Below are 19,544 nucleotides of genomic sequence, written 5' to 3' on the forward strand. Positions count from 1 at the left end.
ATAGCACATTTGTATAAACCTATTTGCACAAAAATCTAAGTCTTGTTAGTGTTCACTATAAGAGAAAGAGAAGGAGTAGACTGTAGAGGGAAATTTGGGGTTACAGCTGTGTCTGTAATTTTAAAAATATATTTTGATTAAAGTATGACAAAAAGAAATCTTTATTTTGTCTGGCCAGCACATCAGTACTTGTTATATTATGTATTATATTTTTCTGTATTAAAAGTTAAAATAAAATGGCATTGGTTCAGGAGGAAAAGAAGTGGTTTATTAACATGAAATGATGGTATTTCAAGGACTACATCAGGCTGGTGGGAAAATATTTTGGAATAAGCACCTTTCAAGGTGCTTGACCCTTCAAGTCACAGAAGTAATAATAAAATAATAAACATCTGTTGAAATATTTCTATATGTTAAATGCTCTGTGTATGTATTTTATTCAGCCCACCTCAACAACCCTTTAAGGTAGACACTTTCATTTTCCAGAGTTTTCCGATGAATAAATGGAGGCTAACTTCTCCAAGGTCACACAGCTGGTAAGAGCAGAGCTTAGATTTGAACCAAGTCTCCGTGCTTAACTATTTTCTTATGCTGTAAAAACAACCACTGCTACCATGACCAAAAATAAAAGCAAAAACCTAACATTGGAATAATACTTTCCAAATTAGAAAGTATTTTCTCATCTAATATTTATAGCAACTCTGTTTAGCAGATGACGTTATTTTATAAATGAAGAAATTCAGGTGGGGAGGGGTTATGACTTGTCCAAGATCACCCTGGCAAGAACTCAAATCTAGGCTCTTTCTTCTTGCACCGTGTGACCTTCTCTCCCTTGCCCAAGGCTGACCCTATGAAGATAGTGCTACTTTGATACTTACGCTGTAATTATATTCAGACTTGAATTAGGATAATCACAATACATGGAGGGTTTTAAAAAGATTTGTTACAGAGTTATTATTATTATTTTTTTTAAAGGATCCAACAGCATTTTAAAAAATAAATTTATTTATTTATTTACTTTTGGCTGCATTGTGTCTTTGTTGCTGCACGTGGGCTTTCTCTGGTTGCAGCAAGCAGGGGCTACTCTGTTGCAGTGCATGGGCTTCTCACTGTGGTGGCTTCTCTTGTTGCAGAGCATGGGCTCTAGAGCTCAGGCTCAGTAGCTGTGGCTCATGGGCTTAGTCGGTCCGCGGCATGTGGGATCTTCCCAGACCAGGGATTGAACCCGTGTCCCCTGCATTGGCAGGCGGATTGTTAACCACTGCACCACCAGGGAAGTCCCCAGGCAGAGTTATTATTAACCACATTGTCTACCCTGACATAAAGATGAAAACATCAGACTAGAAAATGAAACTAATGGAAAAGACCGGTGAAACAAGTATTAAGCTGTGGTTTGCTAACAGAATCAAGAAAACAAGCAAGGAAACAAATATGTCCTTAAACTTAAAAAGAATATCCCTCTCAGTTCCCTCATAGCATCTTTGACTTCGGAAGACTGTCAGTGGCCTTCAGTCTTAGCACACACAGTTGGTCCCATCACGGAAAACCTGGATCACTAGGAATACTTGGAAATAGAAACAAGGGTTCATGGTCTATTTTTAACAATTCAGAAAGCCCAGTGAAAAGAAAAATTGAGATGAAACAGGTCGACTACAACATTAAGTTTCTTCTCATTTGGCTGGCAAGTGAATACAACATTGAATTATTTTTCAATAAGCATACTCTTTTTCTTTGGTACACTTTTTAAATATGGGGTACATAAGGAAATTATAATAGAGTATATTTGGTCGTGAAAATAGGATTCACTGATATAATGTAACATTTGTCAGATGAAGAAACATGGTCCAAAGACAGTAAGTTACTGGAAGGGCCATACAGTTAATTAGAACTCAAGTCCCGACTCCGTGCTTGCTTTGTTGCCTCTCCTACTTCTCCTGCAAGAGGGGGTCTTCATTTAAATGATGTTCAAATCAATCACCAATGTGGATGCCCCCCTGCATCAGGTTAATTAAAGGAGTCCTGTTGTACTTACGTATTCATCTTAATAGGTTAGGAGCCACGTACAGAATCAACAGAAGTAAGAGACCCTATAAAAGTATATATTGATACCTGGGAACGAGACTGGTTTTCTTCATCCATTTAACCTGCACTTATCTTTACCTACTCTGTGCTCACCATCCTTTGTTTTGATCGGACCAGCGAAGTTCTGTTCCTGTGGCCCTTTGTAGAGGAAGGACACAGGACCACACAGTAGTTACTAAGAGCATTGGCTTTGCCACCACTGGACCAAGAATGGCATTTCATCTCTGCCACTTAGGAACTGAGTGACCTGGGGTAAGTTACTGAACCTTCTGATGCCTCGATTTCTTTATTTTGTGAAAGGAAATTATTAGGACTTAGCTTATAGTAGTTGTATCTTGTCATGTATGTTAAGTATTTAGATAGTGCCTGGCCCACAGTAAGTGCTCAAAAATGGTGGTCATTATTGTTATTAGCCTATTATTCATTATCAACAAGTTTATTTAACTGGTAGGAAAATACACAATTTCAATGGTGATTGAAGTGTTTTCTATATGACTTTTTCCCCCTGCCTCCTCATCCTCCTGGCCAGCACTCACCTGGGGACTCTTGCCCAATGAAGGTCACCTGGAGCCCATTGGGGCAAGACACGTTCAGGTTTTGGAAGGTGGGAACATAAAGAGTCTCTTGTAAAACAGGTTCTGGTTCTACTTCTTCCTGTAAATAGTTCAAAGTGTGAATAATTTCCTGTCATTTTCTAAATGAGATATTGATTTATTATGACTAAACAAAGACTTGCTGAATGCTTAGACTATGACTTGCCCAGGACTAGTGAGCCCTGCAGTGGAGCCTATAAGGATGCATGAGTCTCTACCTTTGTGCAATTGATATTTTGCCTGTAGAATGGCACACAGACATATGAAACAGCTAAATAACAGTACCAAATGGTTGGTACCTCTTTCCTCAGAAAAGGGAGATATCAAAGTTAATGAGACTAATTAGGAAAGGATCATGGAGGAGCTGAAGCTTGAACTAGGCCTTGAAAGATGCCTCAGTTTGGACATGTAGATGTAAGGGCTGACCAAGATCCCCACCACTTTCCTTGTGTGATTCTTACAGTTTGCATGCTAGGGACATTATGCTATTAGGATTTGTGTCTTTATTTTCCTATAATGAGCATACACTGCTTTTGTAGTAAGTAAAAATAATAAAAGACAATAAAAAAGATTATTTATAAGTTTTAATGAGGGTTTGGGTGTGTCTACTTAACAGATTCTAAATAATTTTATGCTCACTATGCCTGAATCCCTTGTTTGGTTATACGTACTCCAGGATGAAAATTATTCGGTTACTTCCAACCCACCCCTAACGATAATCCTTTCAGTTTTTCCAGTTGATTTGCTCAGCGGCTCGCCACTAAAATCATTCCAACTGATCCCCCAGTGTAGGATCTTTAATTTATTCTCTCTAGTTCTCTACTGTTGATCGTTTAGGTTGTCCTGCCTTTGTTATTAATAGAGAATAAAATCTGGATCATTGGCTGAAAATCAATTAAAAACACAAAGCAAAATTAAGAGGTAAAAGCTTATGAAATTCTGTAAAGTGAACAATACTGCTCAAAGACACAAACAAGCCATGACAAATGTATCATTACACTCAAAACCAGTAATTATCCCCCACCCTTTCATTGTCATCAATTTAAAAAAAATGGTGGGTGGACCGACTGGTTTGCCACCAAATTGCTTTCAGCTACATTAATGAGTTACCTGGGGATACTATACTCAGTACTTGAACACTTCTACTTAAGGGTCAAGTGTCCTAGCTTGAGAAAACTCATCTAGTAAAGCTGTGTAAATATGGTGCAGAGGCTAAGTAACATTCAAACCCCATAACTTTCAAAGGGTCAGGCTCTGAAATCCAGGTCCCTGATCACTTTTTAACACTTCTTTTTTCTAATAAGTTGAGACTTTGTACATTGTACAAACCGTACAACTGTACTAGTAAAACTGAAAGAGTCAAGATTTGATCAGTAGTTTCCTTCTTGTCGTTCTTTTAGAACCTCTTTTGATCTATATACTTCTATTAGGAAAATGTTTAGAGTCAAAGAGCTCTCGTGTGTGTGTGTGTGTGTGTGTGTGTGTGTGTGTGCGTGCGCGCGCTTGTTTGCATATGGTGAAGGGTTAGAGGTAGAGGGTGGACTGCTTTTTAACTGGAAGTGGGTTGTCCTTTAGTCTTGCTGAATTCTTAGTACATCAATATCTAAGTCCAGATCTACCTAACCGAAGTGTTTCCACTATTTAGTTAGAGATCCTCCCCTTCCAATTGTTGTTTATCTCAATGGAATTAAATTCAGTATTGAAAATAAGGACTGGTAGGAACTTGACCATCAAAGCAAGGAACATCCAAGATTCAATGTGGAAAAATGGTTGAACTAGTTATGCTGAGTTTGAAATGAATGACCTGAGACAGTTTGTTTAAGACAGTATGTCTCCTGGTGTGGGAATTCAACTCCTGTGCGCAGACCTCTTCTTGTCCATTCAAAACTGAAAGTACAAGGAGTATTACTGATGTAATAACACTATTGACACAACTCATGATTTAAAAAAAGTTAACATTGAGGCAGAAGCAGAGTTTGGGAATACATGGCAAGGCCCACTTACCTTTTTCTCTTCTTCCTTTGGGAGCTCCTCTTCTTTAAGAGATTCTTTGGATTTTTCTTTGCTTTTTGTTTTCCCTTTTCCTTTGCTTTGAGGAATACTCACTATAACAGGAATTACTGTTGGAGTATGTGCTGATGGGATATTCAACATTGCTTCCAAGTTAGGATCCTTATCCTCTATAAAGAGAAAGAGGAGAAAACAAGTAAATTAGACATTTATATTTGATATGTTTGTTAAATAAAATTTACATCTCAAACATTTATACCACTTGGCAATTTTTACCTTGCTGAGGAGGATTGATCAGTTGGATAGGTTTCAGGGGTAATGTAGTTGATTTGGAAATCAAAATTGTAGCTTAGAAATTTGAGGCACTTAATACTTTGATGCATTTGATTGAGTCATGATTTCACACACTCTTGCCTCCCTATCTAGATTGTAAACTCCTCATGACAGGGCAGTAACCATCTCTTCATTTTTTTGAGAAATATTTATTGAGGCTCATATGTAAAACGTGTGGAGCAGTGGATAATAATGAAAAAGAAAAATAAAGGACCTTATGAAGTCAAAATAGTCTAAATAAGACCTGTACTCAAATAGCTTCAATACAAGGACATATTAAATAGAAACATAAGGGATACAAACAAGGAAATTTAGAAAAGAAATAGATTATTTCTGGCTGAGATGATAAAAGAAGTTTTCTTATTGAAGACTGATTTTATTCTGGGTTTAATGGATTGTTAGAATTCTAAAAGGAGAGACAATCCATGGAGGAACTATGTTGGAAACTTCCAAGCATCCCCTTACGTCTTAGGTTATATTCTCTTCTGGGTTCCAGGGTAACACTCCCACCTGGATCTCCTCTTACCTCTTTGGTTATTTTTTTCTCAGTCTCCTTTAATAACTCTTCCTCTTTGTTAAATGTTGGTAGGTCCCAGTTTTTTTCCCCCTTCTCATTACACAACAGATGTTCTCAACTCTGGCTGCCCATAATCATTTTTCATGGAATTAAACGAAATGCTCAGGCCCCCACCTTGACTCTCTGCGGACGAGGCCCAGGCATTTATAGTTGTGAAACACAATCACATGTGATTGTGATACACAGTGAGGGCTGAGAGCCTTTATTATCTCTATTAGATCTGAGTATCTTGTTCACTACTGGGGCTCCAGCTGTCATCTACATTTGAATGACTGCAAAATTTACATCTCCGGGCACAAGCTTTCTTCTCAGCTTCAGATCTGTATTTCCAACTGCTCTTAGACATCTCCCCCTGCTTGTGGTACTGGAGACATTTCAAAATCAGTAAGTCTCTCCTCTTCCAAGCAGATAACCCTCCCTCCTATGTTCTCAACCTCAGTCAATGCCATGACCAATCATGCACTTTGTTTCTCAAGTTAGACATTGAGATTGTATGCATTTTCTCTTTTTGACTCACCCTATACATCCAACCAGTCACGCAGCCCTCAGAAATTTCTCTCAAATCATGCCTCTCCTATCTATTCCTACCACCTTAGTTCATATTCTTATTCACTTGCTTGATTTTTTGTAGCAGTTTCCTAATACCACCACCTCAGTGTACTTTCCAAGCTATCACTATGATTACGTTCCTAAAATGAAATCTTTTCATGTCACTTCCCTTTTCGTACTTAAAAAACTCTGGCGCTCACAAATCTTATAGGACACACAATGCTCACTCACCCTCCTCCACTCCAGTCACACTCAACCTCTCATTTTTCTGTAAAGATGTCATGCTTTTACCCAACTGTGTACTTATACAAATGGTTCTTACTGTCTAGAATTCCCTTTCCTTGCTGCTTTGTCAGGATAGTTCCTACTCACCTATAAAGTCTCATCTCAGATGCTATGCTTTCTCTCTCAAGTATTTTCTGGCTGTCCCCAGTACTTGGTTTATATATAATTTCTAGCACTTATGCGGTTATTTCACTATTTATGGTTTCTGTTCCCATTAGACAATGAATTCTTTGAGTAGCTGTAACGTGGTTTTATTCATCTTAGTGACTCAGTGCCAGCAAGATAGATGCCTGACTCATAGCAAGTACAGAATATAAATAGCGAATGGCATCTAGTTAGAGGCAGCTGGAAACTCCTCCCTCTCATCCCCATCCATTTACTCAATCAGTAAATATTTACTGAGTACCTACTACTATGTACCATGCATTGGGTAACCAGTGATGAATGAGACATCAGGAACTTGTAACGTAATGAGAAGTTCAGATGAAGAGAACCTCAGGTATTCAATGTCATGTGTTAAGCCCGTGATAGGAAAAGTACAGAGTGACAGGGGAACCCAGCAGAAAGGCATTTGCCACAAAACACTTCCATACAAGCTGTACTTTATACAGTTGTCCTTCAGTATACACAGGGGGTTGGCCCCAGAACACCCCATGGATACCAATATCTGTGGATGCTCAAGTCCCTTATATAAAATAGTGTAGTATTTATTTGCATATAACCTATGGACATTCTCCCACATACTTTAAATCATTTCTAGATTACTTATAATACCTAATACAATGTAAATGCTATAAAATAGTTATTATACTGCATTTAGGAAATAATGACAAAAAATTAGTCTGTACATGTTCAGTACAGACGGAATCATGCAACCATCATGTGCTTAACTACATGGTACACGTCAGCAACAACATAACATTATCTTTCCTTCAACACTTACAGATGGCTTTTGTTTAATGACCCCAAAGAGAAATACATGGAATAAAACACAGAATATTTAAAATACATATAGAAAATATAATCATAGAAAAAATATTAATTCTCTCTCTCACATGCACACACACATAGTGTTAACAATCACCCAAACCCTAGTTCTCCTGTCTTGATTACCCTTGCATGATGATGATTGCTATATGGTGTCTATGGTACCGATGTGGCAAGGTGATGAGATGTGTGGCACTCTAGGTAAGTGGTGAGACATCAGGCTGAGTTAAGTCTTCTGACAGGATGTCAGAAGGATTATCTAGTCAGGAGAACTGGGTTCCAATTGCAGACACTGTCACTTTGGAGGAGGCTCAATAATACTAATGTCAGGATATCTGGAGGTTGAGGGCTGAGGATCATAAAGCATTGAAGTTCTAGGCTTCACAACTGCAGATGCTTTAGTTAGAAACATTGTTATAGGAAGCTGTTTCTTCCTTTTCTTTGCATCATCAAACAAGTCTTGCAATGATTGTTGGCATAATGCTATACCTTGGATACCACAGAGGCTTCAGTCTATCAAAGGATTGTACTTGAGGATCATATTCTTTAACACTTGCACCTATTGAAAAAGCACTGCAATATTTTCACATGTCCAAATTGATGGCTCTGCTTCCTCTAAATTTTCTCTGTAGAAAAAATCATCTGTAGATGACTTCGGCAGATCTTTGAGTTCCTTGTTGGTAAGGATTCCTCTATACTCTTCTATGTGTTCCTTGATGTCACCCTAGATCATGTCAAAGAAGCCTCCTCCCCCCGCCAACTTCCCTTGCAACATTCAAGATATTCCTGATTTCCACATCAATAGTGGGGAAGCCCCTGAGATCATCGACTACCTCACACCATAATGGCTTCCAACATGCATTGACTGTCTTAGGCTTTAGGGCACCTACAGCCTCTGCAGTAAGCACAGTTCCAACCATAATTGTGACGCTCTTCCATAAATCCACTATTTTTTAAATAAATTTATTTATTTACTTACTTACTTTTGGCTGCATTGGGTCTTTGTTGCTGTGCGTGGGCTTCCTCTAGTTGTGGCGAGCAGGAGCTACTCTTCATTGTGGTGCACGGGCTTCTCATTGCAGTGGCTTCTCTTGTTGCCAAGTGCGGGCTCCAGGAGCGTGGGCTTCAGTAGTTGCAGCACACGGGCTCAGTAGTTGTGGTGCACAGGCTTAGCTGCTCTGCAGCATATGGGATCTTCCTGGACCAGGGATGGAACCCATGTCCCCTGCATTGGCAGGCAGTTTCTTAACCACTGCACCACGAGGGAAGTCCCTAAATCCACAATGTTGCAATCAGGGTTAGCACCAAGGGCAGCATGAATCTTCCTCAAGGTGAGGCAGGTATAAGTTGCCTTAAAGTCCTCGATGATGCCTTCATTGAGTGGCTGCAGCAGTGATACAGTGTTAGGAGGCAGGAACATCACTTCCACTTCCTTGTCAATGAGGCAGAGAAATTGAGTTAGTTGGGAGCATTGTCAATTATGAGGAGCACCTTGAATAGTAGCTCTTTCTCTTTGAGGTATTTCTTCATTTCAGGAATGAAGCACTGGTGGAACCATTCCAAGAACAAGACGGCTGTCACCCAAGCTTTCCTGTTGTGCTGCCAGAACAGCATAGACAATTTTTGTTTTTGTTCTTTTGGGCCCAGGAGTTGTTTGCTCATAGACTAGGCTTGATCATGTGACCTGCTGCATTGCCACATAGCCCGAGAGTAAGGTAAGCTTTCCAGTCCTTGAACTCCAGGGCCTGCTTGGCATTCTGACGGATGTAGGTACGACTGGGCATCAGCCTGTTTTATCACGATTGAAGACTTGCTCTAGAAGGTAGCCTTTCTCTTCTTGAGTTCTTCTGGGAACAGTGATGTTTCTTTGGCACTGGCCGATGTCAATTCTCCTGTGATCTTTAAGTTCTTGAGGGTGTAGCATTTTACCAGCTAACCAGCCATCTATTAGTGCCCTTAAACTCCTTCTTCTCACTCTCCTCACCCCTCACAACAGTGCACACAGAGGCTAAGTGCTCTTTCATGCGTAATTTTGCCATCCAAAGGGACATACTTCTGTAACATGTCCCCTAGCCACATACAAAATACAAGCACTTTGTAAGCACTTTGTCATGAACCTGCGAGACCATTTTTGCCATTGTAGGGGCAGCTCTAACCCTTCCATGAACTTCGGCTTCTTTCTGCTTTACTGTGAGAATGTTCCATTTGTTCTTAGTGACCTTACATCCCACTTTGGCAAGCCACATGCCACTTTTCAGAAGATCAAAGATCTGTATTTTCTTGTCGAGAGACAGCACTTTCTGCTCTCTCTTGGCATTTGATTGTTTTGACCACTTAACTGCTTTTTGGGAGCCATTTTTTACAGAAACTAAGCATGAACACACAATACAAGTAGCAAACAAACGGGACGCCAGACCAGCAATGCTCAGACAATGAGCACTGGAGAGAGTGCAGGTCTGTGACGTGGAAGGTGGCCACAGTAGGGTGTGCCTACACATCACTTCATTCACGTGGCTTCAGCATAGTGATCGGCATGGGGCAAATTTGGGGGCAAAATTTTGCTTTTTGCAACTTTCTGGAATTTTTTAAAAAGTAATCTTTTCCATTCAAGGTTGGTCGAATCTGTGAATTCAGAACCCATGGATCTGGGATACAGAGGACTGACTGTACTGTGCAGTTTGCTTTTCTACAAACGTGTCAGGCTTTGACACTACTGAGCTTTTGCACATGCTATTCCTGGTATAGAATTCCCTTCCTTTGATTCTTTGCCTAAGCAATTTCCACTCAACTCCAAAGACCCAGTTCACATGGGTGAAGCATTCCTCAGAGCAAGTCACCTGTAATCTGAGTCCTGAAGTATAGGAGGAAGTTCATTGTTGAAAGTGGTGATGTACGTAGCAAGAGAAAGAATTCTGAGCAAGGGGCACAGCATGGGCAATTGGTCAGAGATAAGAGAGAGCACAGTTCATCAAGGAACTGAAAGGCACAGAAGAGACGAGGGTAGCCAAGAGCTGGAGATAACCTAAATGTCCACTGACAGATGACTGGATAAATAAAATGTGCTGTATACATTCAGTGGAATGCTGTTCAGTCTTAAGAAAGAAATTCTGTAATGTGTAACAATGTGGATGACCCTTGAGCACATTATGCTAAGTGAAATAAGCCAGTCATAGAAAGACAAACACTGAATGATTCCACTTATGTGAGGTATCTAAAATAGTTGAATTCATAGAATCAAAGAGTAGAATGGTGGTTGTCAGGGGCTGCGGAGAGAAGGAAATTGGAAGCATAAAGTAATATCATAATCAACGGGCATAAGTTTCAGTTAAGCAAGATCAATAAGCTCTAGAGAGCTGTATATATTGAATTAAGAGGGGGGAATTGGATTGGAGATTTGTTTAGCCACTAGCAGATAAACGTTCTTAAATATTAGTATTACATGCATCCTTAAGGAATTTATAATATATTTTTTACAAAGACTCATGCCTTCAACTTTTTTAATATACAGGAAGTAAAACATTACTTATTATCTACACTATAAACATTTTCAAATGCAGTACCTATAAACTGAAATTAGGAACATCTGTATTAAATGGAAAGATTGCATATTAATTTAAGGATTAGATCAAGAATAAGTAAATCACTTAGAAAATAGCAGCAACATAGTTGATATAGAGTGTAAATATCTTAATGTAAAATAATGATAACCTTGTTCAGTAGGAGTATGGTTTGTTAGTGACTGTGTGTGATTGTGGATTTTAATACATAATTTGTTAGGCAACAAATGACTTTTCCAATTGTTGGATTAAAAATGAATCAACTACAAAATTAAAAGTCAAAACCCCAAATAAAGCAAAAATACTAACAAATTTAATGGGCTCTCTAACCCACTAAAGTACTACAATACTTGGCACAAGGTAAGAAACATGGATTAATGATCCATGGGAATATTGTCTCTAGAGAAATGAAACTACATAGTATGGCAGATAATTGGATCACCACAATTCACATGTAGTTTAAGGTCACACAACATAGGGATTACCTTTTGATTTTATAAAGCTTTTTTTTTTTCAATCTCTTGTGGTTAGATCCCTGTAAAATGCATGAGAACCCACAAGATTTCCTAACTGGTTCTTGGTAAAGTGACAGGTCATTTTGTGGTTTGTAAGGAAATAGCTTCCAGTTGGAGAACTTGTTTATTAAGAGTAGGGTAAATAAATCCTTCAAGATGTCCAATGAATGGCTCCTTTAAGATTAATGTTCTGAAGCACATTGAGGAGTTCCATAAACACAGGATTCATAGAAATATTATCCTGTAGAAAATCAAGAGGATTCTTTGGCAAATCATGTTTTATTTTGGTACCAACTAACAGACTTATTTTCATGGGTTAGTTAACAAAGATAACTTATATGTATGTACATGTGGTTATATGTGAGATTATATGTATGAAAAGTACTGTTTAAAATGTCAAACTATTGTTATTTTCTACATATGAAATATTATATATGTACATACATATGTACACACACATATGTATGTACACACACATATATTCCCACTGCTCAGGAAATGAGGGGCATTAAATCAGAACATGTTTATCAACAAGTAAGCTGATGGAGGGTGGGCAGCTGCCCTTGGTCACGGGACACTTATCCTTTCTGTTGTGTTTAATTCACCTGGCGCCATTCCACTCGATCCATAGTAACTTATTGAGAGGCAGATTCCATTTTCCAAGGTGGCAGAAAAAGATCCAAACTTGCTGACAGCTTTATTCTCTGCATTTGATTCTTCTAAAAGATAAAATCAAATCAAGGACATTTTTGTTTTATCAAAAAGAAATGTAAGCAAAACTCAGTGTGAAGTGGAAATCACCCAAATATGTAAAAGCATGGATATGATTAAGTAAATTATGATATGTACATATACCAATAAATTATTATGAAATCATTAAAAAGTCTTTTTTTTTTAAATCTTTAGATATATATTTTTTAATCAAAGTATAATTAGTTTCAGGTACACAGCATAGTGGTTTGATATTTTTATAGATTATGCACCATACAGATATTATAATATGATTTTTAAAAATATTTAATGAATAGGAAACTGCTCATCATGATAAAGTGAAAGACATACACTGTGAATAGTGGTTACTGCTGGGATGGTAGAATTATGAGCAACTGTCATCTTTTTAAAGTATTCCTATATTTCCTAATTTTTATACTAAACCATATATTTTTATATCAGATAAAACAAAGAAGAGTAATTTTAAAATTTCTGTTTTTAAGTTCTTGGGTACATTCAAACTTGTCAAACATTGTATTCTTACCTTGAATTTATAAAACACTGTGACTGTAACTAAATTTATTAGCTAGATTTAGTTATTGATCTTATTACTTATTACTAACTTGAGTCCAAAAGCATTTTATTAATTAACTCATCTCCATTTGCAGGTATAACCTACACTGGGCAAGAAGCAATTAATTTTTCCAGCTGGTGTTGCCGGGACATGTTAAATGGTGTTATCAAGAAGTTTCATGGTGTATGATCAATGGACATCCACTTGGAACTCTCATCTACAAGCAGGTCGAGATGCTCATGGCCAAATTTAGGATTTTTTTCTTGTTCTTGCAGTTTAAGAAAATTGATACTACATGGAGATCCAAGTGATAGATCATAGATGGAAACCCTATCATTCACAGCCAATATTGCAGAGAAGACAAACCTTCTGTAGGAATCAGTTAATAAGCACCTGAGTCCTAGAGATTGCACTTGGTACAGTGCATTAAACAAAATTCAGAACAGAAAGGACATTGCAAACTCAATGTTGCTACAAAAAGGTAGCCAGGCGAGGTAGACTCTGCATGCCAGCTGGAATCAAGAGCTGGGTTCCCAGAAGAGGCAAAACCAAGTAAGCAGCCCACTATAGATGGGCTATGTATATGATGTATATCCCCTTTACATTAGGGAAAGTGCATATAAACAAGATGGCGAAACACTTCAGTTATCATCTGTAAAAATTACACATGCTACCTGCCAGGGATGCATGTGTTTCTGTTAGGTGGATAGGTTTGACCTATGGTGGAAGTACTGATACCCATTGCCACAAAGATGCAGCTGCTTACCTTTTTCAAAATGTTGCTCTCCTTCTCTTTCTTCTTTCTCATCTTCTGAAGGATAATCCTCTTTTTTCTCCTTTTTCACAATTTTCTTAGGGTCTCTTAAATGAATTAAAAAATTGTGCTTGTCCTTTTTCACTTTCACTTTGATAAAAGTTGGGCCTGGAGAAGAATCATGGGATAGAAAATGGGCTGATTGTGATGCCCCAATTAAGCTCTGTGATAAGACCTCTAAATAATGCAGCATAGCATTTAAGTCAGGGACTAGAAATACCTAGGGATGTCACTACCTTTATAAAAAGATACCTAAAAGAAAAAAGTGATGGTGGAATTCCAGGAAGGAACAGCAGGTGGATCAGGGAGATGTTTGCAGACTTTCTGCTCATACCTAAAATCCAATTACAGAAGGGAGAGTAAATTGGCTAAGGTATAACTATACTCAACTTTATGATCAATCACACGTGATGGTTAACGTGAAAGGATTTTGTAATTGATAAAGAATTGCATAAATGTTAGTTACAGTAGTTATTATTGTTAGTAGGAACATATAAGAATTTCCCAAACAAAACATTTTCTGCTAGTGTTCTGACTCATTCTTTGTCTCCTCTTCCAGTTTTTTTCTTTTTTTTTAACCCAGCCTTTCCTTTTCAACTTTCATTGAATGATCATATCTCAAAGTTGATAGAATTAAGATAAAAATATACTTACTATGAACCATCTGAAACATATATATTATATGCATATGCAAATATTCATAAGAGTAAAGAACGGTTACTGAAAATGGAACATAGCATTTTAAAACTTGAGTCCAGTGCTTTTCTCAGTTCTGTGATTCTGAGTTCCATTTTTAATTACTACTATTTGTACCCTACACCCAGGGTTGATATTCAAAATATTAAACACTAAAAAATATTGTAATATAAATAAATATGCACACCTATCTATTAATAAAAATCCCTTTCATGTTTTAAATGTCTTTACTTTTATTTTTTGGCTGCACCAAGTGGCCTGCGGGATCTCAGTTCCCAGACCAGGGATCGAAGCCCCACCCCCTGCAGTGGAAGCCGGAGTCCTCACCACTGGACCACCAGGGAAGTCCCCCCTTTCATGTTTTAAATAAACAAAGCTTATATAATAAAACAGTCTGGCATTTGATATAAGTTGTACCACAAACCATTCTTTAAATAATTTGAATAATTTGTAGGCCTTTTTATTTTAAAAATCATTGGTAGGATCTTTTGTTTGATGTGGCAGTTACTATCTAATGATGCTTGAGCCATGATTCCACATAGGGAATAGCATTCTCACTCTTGTAATGATTTCCTCATTAAATTGATGGTCATTTGATGATAGGAAGGAAGGAAGGGAGGGAGGAAGGGAAGAAGGGAGGAAAATTAAGAGAGGTCTGGAGGAAGGGTAGGGAGTGAGAAGGGGCGGGCTGGTGTTGCAGGCAGAGTGTGGGTGGGAGGAGCCCTGGTGTCCCTTGTTGGGTTGCATAATCTTGTGGACATTAAACAGGATCCTGCTCACACTCCCTCCCCACTGACTCTTCCCAGCTCTCAGAGGCCACAACTCCCTACTAGACAGTAAGTTGTCAAATAAAACCCAGGTCCTCAAACCCATCCTAAGAAATCTTTAAAGCACAGTGAAAAGAGAAGCTCTACAAGATGTCCCCAATAAGTTCCCTAGAGCCCAAATCTGCTCTTCCCTTGGGGAGAATGAAGCATTTCCTTTTTCCAGACTAGGTCCTCCTCAGCTCATCTCCAAGACCTCCCTCCCACTTAATGACTTCTGAATCCAGAGGCAATTTCTTTTTTTTTTTTTTTTTTTTTTTGCCCCGGACGCGCAGGCTCAGCAGCCATGGCTCACGGGCCCAGCCTCTCCGCGGCATGTGGGATCCTCCCGGACCGGGGCACGAACCCGAGTCCTCTGCACTGCAGGCGGACTCTCAACCACTGAGCCACCAGGGAAGCCCCTTTTTTTTTTTTTTTTGAGGCAATTTCTTTATAGCAAAAATAACTGGATATTGGCAGCAGGCCCCCAAACTCTGTGCTCCAGAAACCAAATCAGGAAATTGCTCTAAATTCGCAGTATGTGCTTAGTTTCTGAGATAACACTATGTGTTGTAATTAACATTATTAAGTAACGATTTGCTTACTGCAGTTACTATTATACTATTTTCCAATCCTATGGAAATATTTTCATATTTTAACAACTGGAATGTTTGTCTTAGTGTGCCCAGGTAACCTCACGGCTGGCCTGTGCCTTGCAGAGGCTATTACAACAGAAGAGTGTGAGGTCTGAAAGTGGGGAAGGTTGTGCATAACTGAATCACTGGGGGCACGTTATTACTCTCACCTATCATACTCAGGAGTACAAGGCCCCAGGATTATCTGAAATGGGTTAATATCTTCCAAACCATTAACCAGCTGCTTCCAAAATGTACCTTTTTCAAATGTTGTCTTTTCTACTTCAATCTGCCCTCCATCGGAAGGATACAGATAATAATTTGTTCCTGAGATTTGGACTGGTATTTCTCCCATGTTGTATCCACGAAACTAGAAAAGAAAACATCATGCTTTGAGTGTGGAATGGCAATTGACAAAAATTAGGTCATCCATGTGAGCCAGTTAAAGCTGCCATAAGCCTAATTTCTGCTAAATGATTTGTCACTTTGTAGACTCAGAGGCCAGTGTCCATCTTATCTTTGGCACCTCCTGTAGTGTTATAATGACAGGTAGAATTAAAGAAGGTACATGATTTTAAACTGTTCACTGGAGGGTCCTCATAACCCAGTGCAATTCAAATCACTGGACTATTGCCAAGGCAGTGTGAAAAGTTATCAATTTCTCTTTCATTGGCTGTTAATTTCCTGTTTAAAGAGAGCTAATATACTGAGGAGTACTGGTACTTTACATGTTAGAAGGTCAAGTATTAAAGACTCTTTTTTTTTTTTTAACTAAGTGTCGCTAATAGAGCTCCAAGTGATACTGAGGCAGGCTAAAGCTTGAGACCAACTGGCTCAGAGTAGTAACTAGAAAGGACAAGGGCTGTTACTTTTTTTCCCATCTTTTCCTGATTAGGTTTTTCTCATAAAATGGCTTGAGGGAGAGATTGGCAAAGGAAGGTTTCACAAAAGCATACAGGCAAGAAACGTGGGTGCATACAGAGAGATAACCCAATGTACTCAGCAAGTCCCATCATCTGAGACAGAAAAAGCCAACCTCTTTGTCCACTATTGTAACTGAGCAGGACCCTATGGGGCCTTCCTGGGACAGATTCCTCCCCCATATCCTCTGCTTTAGCTCCTCTGAAGTACCTAGATAATAGTATTTGAGGCACATTTCCTGAGATGCCTTAAAGATACTAAAACCAGCACCAAATGGAAGAAATGAACTATTGTACTTGATGACCATGAGCACCATAGCCCCCAGACCTACTGGTGCCTTAGGATTGATAATGTTAACCCCTGTGACACGGCCCTGTTACCTCACCAACAACCAATCAGAGAATTCTTCAGGAGATGGTCACATTCCCTGTGACTTCCCTCCCTCACCTGGCATTTAAAAATGCTTTCCTGAAACCCATCGGAAAGTTGGTTGTTTTGAGCACTAGCTGCCCAGGACTCCTTGCTTGGTGCCCTGTGATAAACGTTGCACTTTCCTTCACCACAACCCGGTGTCAGTAGACTGGCGTTACTGTGTGCAGGCAAGTGGACCCAAGTTTGGTTTGATAACATGCTGACCTATCACAGTTGCTTATTTACATACACCTAAGTGAATGCTTTTGTGTCAAATTTCCATCTTTACCACCCCTAGAAACCTAGCTTCATGGCACTCAAGAAAAACTGGCCTAAGGGTGTTCCTGTCTTGGTGATCAGCTGCAAAGAAGGTCCTAGGTATCACAGGATGGACTGCAGGTCTGAGATCTTCTAGACTAGAAGAAACCCCAAGGCCTCTGTGGTGGCAGTGAAGACTGAAAACCTTATGTTTCCACAGAAGCTGTGTTCTTCCCCAAACAATTAGGAATGACCCAAAGGAGCTTTTTAGAAAATTGATTTTACCGAGTAAACGATCTCAGGTTCTGGTTCCTGGAGGGGCTCCTCTGTTATTTCCGGGATCTTTATTTGCTCTTCTTCCAATTTCTCCTTTAAAAATTGTTCTCTCTTGAAATTCCTACTGTCTTCTTTCTCTAGTTTTTCCTTGCCTTTCTTTTTACCAGATTCCTTACTCTTCTTTTCTGCTTTTTTTTCTTCCTTTAAGCGTTCCTCTTCAGCTAACCTATCTTGCTCTTTCCATGCCTGTAAACACATTTTTAAAATATTAATAGGATTTTGAAACAAATCTGATCCTATTCAGGTTCACTCTGGAGAATATTTAACATGATTTTTATAAGCTGTATCTCTGATGGATCAAAATACTGAGCTAGAAATTGTGGTGTCATCCTTGATTCTCTTTCTCTCACCCAACTTCTGTATGCTAAACCCTGCCAATCCTCTTCAGAGATCTCTCTTCACTTCAGCTTTTTCTCTCACCCTCTGTTGAAATTTTCTTTACTTCAGGTCTTTTTATCTTTAACCTGAACTATTGCATCAGCCTCTTAGCTGATCTCCCTGGCTCTTATACTTTTCCACAAGAATCCAACCCCCAATTTAGGTTCTAAACATGGTTAATCAGCAGTATGGTAGACAAGATGCACAAAGAAACATTCCTGGCATAAAATATTTCAGAAACGATGGCTAAAATATCAAATCATCATTGTAATGCATAGCAATGTAATGCAACGCATTGTAATGCATAGCAATGTTGACAGCAAAGTAAAAAATATGAGAAAGCACTAATTCAATGAGGGAAGGAAGCACTGAAAACAGCAGTTTCCCAGGGTTATCTGCCCATCCCTGGAAGCCAAGAACTTGGGTTTTGGGAGTTATAGGGACTAGAGCCAGAACCCAGGAGATCAGAGACCTGTGAATAGCACGGGTATTTTTTTAAAATGACACCTTCACTGAATGAACTAGAAAAAAATCTTGCCCCATAGAGTAAAATCATGAAAGCTAGTCAGCTTCCCTGGCCCTGAGTTAAAGTAGGAGCAGAGAGGACAGGAGGAAATTGGCCCTGAGAACGCTTAACCACAAGCCTGTCCTCACATAGATTTGTGGCCAAAATGTACATCACCTTAAAAGTATTCTGAAAAGATTGTGGGCAAAATGTGAGCTCACAAAGGAAAATCACAAAATCTGAGGAACTAACCGAAATCAAAAACCTGAAGAAGAAACAAACTCTGAAATTATACTTGCAAAGACTGCAGATATTGGAATTATCAGAGAATATAAAATAAGTATTTTAATATGCTTAAAGAAAGAAAAGGAGGCATCAAAAGTATCAGTAAAAACAAGAGAGTATCAAAAATCAGTGAGTTTGAAAGCCCTATTGGAAATGGAATAGGAGTTTTGAAAAGGCAGTATTTGAACAGATAATGGATGAGACATTTCCAGAGCTGATGAAAGACACTAACCAGTGAATCAAACCCAGGAAATGATAGTGATGTGCTGGACCTGGGTCATATTGACTTGGAAGAGTTTATTGTTAAACTTTCAGGAATTTTGCGAGTCAGTTTTAACCACATCCATTATTAAAATCAAATGATACAAATGCACAATAAAATACCATTAAAAACAAAGGCAATAAACACTCAAAACGTACCACTTTCCTAACTACTTTGTTACATTTAACTATGATTTATGCCAGCGGTCCCCAGCCTTTTTGGCACCAGGGACCGGTTCCGTGGAAGACAATTTTTCCACGGACAGGGCTGGGTGGGGGGTGGTTCAGGAGGTAATGCGAGTGACGGTTCAGGCAGTAATGTGAGCGATGGGGAGTGAAAGGGAGCAGCAAATGAAGCTTCCCTCCCTCGCCCGCCCACAGCTCTCACAGCGGCCCAGTTCCTAACAGGCCGAGGACCAGTAGTGGTCAGCGGCCCGGGGGTTGGGGAGCCCTGATCTATGCTCTCGG

At 39.0% G+C, this 19,544-nt stretch overlaps 1 protein-coding gene across 1 annotated transcript in view; it reads right to left on the reverse strand.

Annotated features, from left to right (window-relative positions):
• Positions 1 to 19,544, reverse strand: part of SPAG17 (sperm associated antigen 17) — a 232,028-nt gene that overhangs the window by 88,650 nt on the left and 123,834 nt on the right. The window contains 6 exon segments of the mRNA XM_032628568.1: positions 2,619 to 2,736; positions 4,680 to 4,855; positions 12,094 to 12,207; positions 13,540 to 13,695; positions 15,980 to 16,091; positions 17,597 to 17,833. Of these exon segments, the coding sequence (XP_032484459.1) occupies positions 2,619 to 2,736; positions 4,680 to 4,855; positions 12,094 to 12,207; positions 13,540 to 13,695; positions 15,980 to 16,091; positions 17,597 to 17,833 (913 nt within the window).

The sequence above is a fragment of the Phocoena sinus genome, chromosome 1 (assembly GCF_008692025.1).
Source record: "Phocoena sinus isolate mPhoSin1 chromosome 1, mPhoSin1.pri, whole genome shotgun sequence".
NCBI lineage: Eukaryota > Metazoa > Chordata > Mammalia > Artiodactyla > Phocoenidae > Phocoena > Phocoena sinus.